We start from the raw sequence: 6,000 nt of genomic DNA, 5'->3' as shown, positions 1-6,000 counted from the left end.
AAATACTGCTAAACACTGTTGGGCCACAATTCTCTTGGAACGAAACCATTTCTGCGGCCCAGATCTGTATCCGGTAAACTACACGTGCGAGAAAAAAAAAAAAGAAGAGATCGGCGATTCATCTGAGACAGTAACTACAACACGTAAATTTCTAACGAGTGCTTGCCAATTGTCTACAAGACCGATGAGATGCACAGCATTATTGTAATACGGCAACAACAGCGCGATTGCGAGCTGTAACAAGTGGCTCGTTCACCGCTGTCCGACGCAGTCCGACAATACGAAGCCTACCGGGTCGCAGTCTATTTACGACTGCGCGCACGCTGCACACTGACACACACTTCGTTGCCCTCCCCCGTTAGGCGACTGCCGCTCAGGTCTCCGCCTGGCTTCATATGGCGCTGACCTCCTCGCCGTCCAGGATGATGTCGGTGGAGTTGACGCGCAGCTGGCGCGGCGTGGGCACGCCCGCCGAACCGGCGGAGGAGCGCGGCGAGCTGCACTCGCGCAGGTGGCCGCAGGAGCCGTTGCGGCCCCCGGCGCCGCCCCCGACGCCGCCGGCGCCCTTGGGCCTCCGGCCGGGCACGGCGTCGCGGCGGCCGCCCGCCCCCGCCAGCGACGGCCGGCTCGAGACGCTCTCGTAGCCGCAGCGGCCGTCGGCGCAGCAGCAGCAGCAGCACGGCGTGCGGTAGTGCGCCGTCAGGATGCGCCGGAACGCCTCGCGGAACTCCGTGTTGAAGATGGAGTAGATCACCGGGTTGAACGCCGAGTTGGAGTACCCCAGCCACGTCAGCACCTGGTTTAGAGGAAAGAAGAAATTTTCTGTGCAAGCTGGTTAATGTCCTCTTCCGAGGCAAACACTTTTCGACTTCACATCAGAATTCTGCTCTGCAAGTTGTAAAGGTTTTAAATTTGCAGTACACCAAAGAGAGGAAAACAAAAAAAGCTACGGAATTACGAAATAATTACACATTCTGTGACTATGCATTGACGTCAGCTGTCTGCGACAAATGAAAATTTGTGCCGGACTCGAACCCGTATTTCCAGCTTATAACGAGTAGTCGCCTTAATCACTTCAGCTATCAAAGTTGGCCTGCATGGTCAATCCAGATTTCCATACGTGTCTTAGTCACAACGTTATATTCGCCCAATTCGTGATTCCCGTATAGGGAGACAGATATATCGCCATGTTAGCCCATCGAGTAATGGCTGCATCATTAATGGTTACTGTGTTTATATAGTGTCTGTATCTTCACAATAGAATATCCTCTAGTCATGCATGTATGTTCCTGTCTAGCATAGATTTCCACGTGCCGCAAATAGCTGACGTCACCGCACAGCCACAGAATGCGAAACTATTTCGTAAGGCTTACCGCATCTGTAATAGTCAGTGGCTCGTCTGTTCTTTCAGACATCCGTGTGTTCTCGATGTTGAAGGACATTGTACTGTGAAGATAGAGGCACTGTATGAACACAGACCTTGCAACCATCAGGAGTACAACTGCGGCGGCTACTGAGGAGGGAGGTGCCAAAATAATTCCCCCTTTTTTTAAAATGTTAATAAGATTGCAGTCGTGTAGTCGTAACTACGAGGTAGACACAAAACTTCATTACAGAAATAGGAACTCTTTGGCTGATACTTAAGTATTTCAGTCTCCAGTGAACGTGGTGGAAGCGGGCACCAACACTGCTTTGAAGTGTGTGCTACCACGTGTGAACCAACTTGAGGAACATATCGGCAGTGGAAATGTTTTCATTCTGCCTGTGGTATAAATGAGACTTTGCACCCCGACAAGACGTTTGGCAGAAATCGGACTGTCGATTCACTTTTCGAATCAGTACAGAATTACCCTGGTAAATTCGCTTTATATTTCCATTAATTAATTTGAACTTGAGGTTTCAGATTTATGACTTTCATTCTAAGAAAGTCGTTCCTTACAGAATCTACAGCCAATGTCATATTTTGCATTACGAATTGCCTCTGTTATCAATGCAGGATATAATGGGATGTTGTCAAATGGGAGACGGGATAGAAAGTCAGTGTACAGGATACTATAACAAATAAACTAAATGTCAGTGTTGTGACTGATAACTCACAAGTCTGGAGTACTTTTAACTCGTAACTACATTGATGGGGTAATTTATTAAACTACGCGCCACTCTTTTGTGTACAGTTCCTTTCGTACTGCAGCACTGCAATTCCGTTTCTGTGTAATCTTAGTATCGGCTGTGCTTTTGCATTATCCAGGCGCGCTGTGACCAGCGACAATTATTTTCACAGGTAAGTACCATTTCGGACCGAAATATACCCCAAGAAGTTACAAGTGTTGCTTTTCTTTGTCTGTCAACACAAATTGTTTGTAATTGTTTTACACAGAATGGAACGATGTTTTAATAATGATCAAATTTTGGTGCTATTGTGAGCTTGTGAAGACTGCTGACTCGTTGTATACACCGGATTGTTTTCAAGTAGCCGAATTTAGTGACAATGAAATAGGAATATCTGATCAAGAAACTGAGAGTGAAATAGTGAACTATGAAGACGCAGAGGAAGAGAATGTTCGCAAACAAAGCCAAGAAATAGTAAGACAGTCTGGTTGCTTTTATGGAAAAAACCGTGATAAAGAATAATAGGAGGATAGTCTGCAGCTCGTGATCGTGCGGTAGCGTTCTCGCTTCCGACGCCCGGGTTCCCGGATTCGATTCCCGGCGGAGTCAGGGATTTTCTCTGCCTCGTGATGACTGGGTGTTGTGTGATGTCGTTAGGTTAGTTAGGTTTAAGTAGTTCTAAGTTCTAGGAGACTGATGACCATTGATGTTAAGTCCCATAGTGCTCAGAGCCATTTTGAATAATAGGAAGATAGTACATAGAGATTTTACAAATCACTTAGGCATGGTACTGATGGAAGGAAATATCAGACAGAAGAAAAAGATTTCCAGAAATTTTTCTTGCGTCTTGCAGACTGCAATGGAAAAAGTGCTTTGCAGAAATTTTGAAAATGATAGCAGTGTCGACGAGTCTGCAGTGTACGTCCAAGTGGGACCGATTCAGACAAAACGGCTCACTGTCACATATGTCCACACTTTAAAGAAACCAAAACTACAAACGCATGTTCTAAATGTCAAAAATACAAACTGGATTCCATTGACAAAAAGGTACACACTGACTGTGATGAACGAAACTAAGTTCTAAGTTGGTTCTTTCGTATACCTACTGTCATACTTTATTGAAATTCAGTGTTTACTTTTTCTTTAGAGTTTACTTAACGGATTTTGAAGTAGATTTTCTTCGTTTTGCAGCTCTAAAGACGCTATTTAAGAGGCCAATGTTTATGTAAGAGCCTTAATTGTTGATAAGATCATGTTTGTTTCTTAATAAAGATTGATTTTTCATAAATAGAACACTTTCTTCTATTGATACTTTGACAACAGTTTAGAGAAACAAAGAAGGAAATAAATTGCTGAAGGTTTTCGTTTTGGTCTCCAAACCTACCCCACGAAGATACGCAGTCTAAACAGCGAGTGTATTTAAGGGCTAACAATCCCTTTCTAAATGTACAGCAAGAATGGGTATAGTGGCCACCATAAGGAAAACATTGCTCTTCACTGACATAATGTCACAGATAGGCATATGAAATATATCTGTAAAAATTATATAAATTCTTTAATTATAAAACAATTATATTATTATTAGAATCCTCACATTGCAGTGGGAAAACGAGCTTAAGTGAAGGTCTGAAAAGGGTCCAATTTGTCTGGTTGCTACGCAAAGTGGCCAGAGATAGAAAAAAAGAAAATAAGACTCGGATGAAGTGGAATCTGGTTTTCTAAGGCTTATATTTGAATGTCTCCTCTTAAACTGTGTCGCCGAGTCCTTACTTGCCACCTTTTTCTCTTTGTTGAATTAGTGTGCTCGATTATTCCACCCAGTAAGCTGAAATGCCGTAATATCTTCCTTTCATCTAAATTTATGGTTAAGGACTTTTCTTCTTCTTCTTGGTGGAATACCCATCTGAAGTCCCCTAAATTCTTCTGTCTTCATTAGAGTTCTGCTTCAAATGTATTTCTTGAGACACTAAATAGTTTGGGTGCTGTAACAACTCTTTTAAGTGTGTTTCTTGAGGTACTGAGTAGTTTGGATACTGTAAAAAACAACATATTTTCTTCCAGTATTCAATGCCTGTTGCACAGCTTGGGAATCTCATTATTCGTGTAGTGAGTTTCTAAAGTATAACAATTTTATGGCTTCTTAACATACACTTGCAATAGGAGAACATCGTTTTTCACCAAGATGTTGACACACTAATGCCTCAGTACGGTTATTTTACGAAACACTCTCGTTTTATTATCAATTCAGTTGTCTTGAAACAAATTAAATAAACTATAATTTATATGTTTGGGCACTTGGCCACTTTTCTCTGTTATGTGACTGGCCACCACGCTGGACTGTACGCCACTGCGCTAAATATTGGGTGAATTCTACATTACATAATCTCAACAATTCATAAACATGTGGTTTCGAAAGGCTAAAATACAACGTTTTACCAGCATAACAGCAATTAACTGTCACAATATATATTTTTCATACATCAAAGAAATTTATCGCTTGTCTTACATCAGACATAGACAAAACACAAAACCAAAACCAAAGAATTCTCTTTGAACAGTTTTAAACGTTCGCCACCAGGCTGCAGCAGTCTCCAAGGGAATGAAACGAACTAGCCACTTTATCCATCCTTACCCTAGTAGCAAAAATAATAGTAGTGGTTCAACTGAAGAAATAAGGAAATGTGTTAAAAATGTCATTTCACAACATTTTAAGCAACCAGAAGTAGCACCAGTATTCTTCACTGAAATTAACAAAATTATGACAATTCTAAAAAATAATTGCTCGTATGGTATTCATGGAATTTCAGAATTCTGAAATGTTGTTCTAACGTAAGAAGTAATGTCCTTAGTGGGACACATAATGCACTACTGTCACAGGGAATTTTTCGAGATATTAAAATATGCCATATTATTGTTAAACTCTTTACAAGAAAGGTTCCAAGAAAGACAATGTACTCAATAATAGTCTCTCATTTAAGTAGAAAAAGTCACAGTTTGGATTCCAGAAGGGTTGGTTCACTGAAATTATTATTTATACATTCAACCACCAAATATTACAAGCATTAAATAATAAAATATCACCAGTTGGTATTGTTTGTGATCTTTACAACGGATTTGATTCTGTAGAAGGTATTTCCTTCCTAGAAAAACTCAAACTTAATGGCATTGATATCTTCACACACAACTGGGCTGAATCATACTTAACAAATAGCATGCAAATAGTTGTGCTGATAAATTAAAACAGCACTAGAAAGATATAAAATTTTAGTGACTGGAGATATCACAAAGGGAGTCCCACAGGTTTTAATTTTGGGTCCACTCCTGTTCATTCCATGTGTGACCTCCCACATAAAATTTAACAAGCAGAACTGATACTCTTTTTCAGACGATACTTGTGTTTTAATGAATCCCATTAGAGAGAAAGCAAAATATGACATTGTTAATGATGTTTCTGAAAGAATTATTAAGGGGTTTTCTACAAATGGACTCTCCTTACATTTTTAGGAAACACACTATATTCAGTTTCGTATAACAAATAGAATCATAAGAAATAATGGTGTAGCTCACAAACAGAAGTCAGTAAATATGGCAGAATGCTCCAAGTTTTGGGTATACATATTGATGAAGGAGTGGAGTAAGAGCAGTACTGAGCTACTAAAGTAATAAAGTTCACCTACTTTTGCTTTTCATGTAATTGCTAGTTTTTGAAACAAACGAATGCACCTCCTGACGTATTCTGCATATTTTCACTGAATAATATCGCATGGAGTAATTTTTTTGGGATAACATATTGCACAGAAAGAATGTATTGATTTGGCAAAGCGAGCAGTATGTATAATATGTGGTGTCCACTTGAGGTCATCGTGTAGCTACCTCTTCAAACAGTTAGCC

The 6,000-nt window shown here is 40.6% G+C and overlaps 1 protein-coding gene across 1 annotated transcript in view; it reads right to left on the bottom strand.

The window, feature by feature from the left end:
- Window positions 1–391: 391 nt before the first annotated feature.
- Window positions 392–6,000, bottom strand: part of LOC126176685 (dopamine receptor 1) — a 1,014,936-nt gene continuing 1,009,327 nt past the window's right edge. Inside the window, exon 6 of the mRNA XM_049923847.1 lies at window positions 392–796. Coding sequence (XP_049779804.1) covers window positions 392–796 — 405 coding nt within the window. The remainder of the gene's footprint in view (window positions 797–6,000) is intronic.

This window comes from Schistocerca cancellata, chromosome 3 (assembly GCF_023864275.1).
Source record: "Schistocerca cancellata isolate TAMUIC-IGC-003103 chromosome 3, iqSchCanc2.1, whole genome shotgun sequence".
NCBI classification, from domain to species: domain Eukaryota; kingdom Metazoa; phylum Arthropoda; class Insecta; order Orthoptera; family Acrididae; genus Schistocerca; species Schistocerca cancellata.
This window is presented reverse-complemented; position numbering and strand designations above follow the sequence as displayed.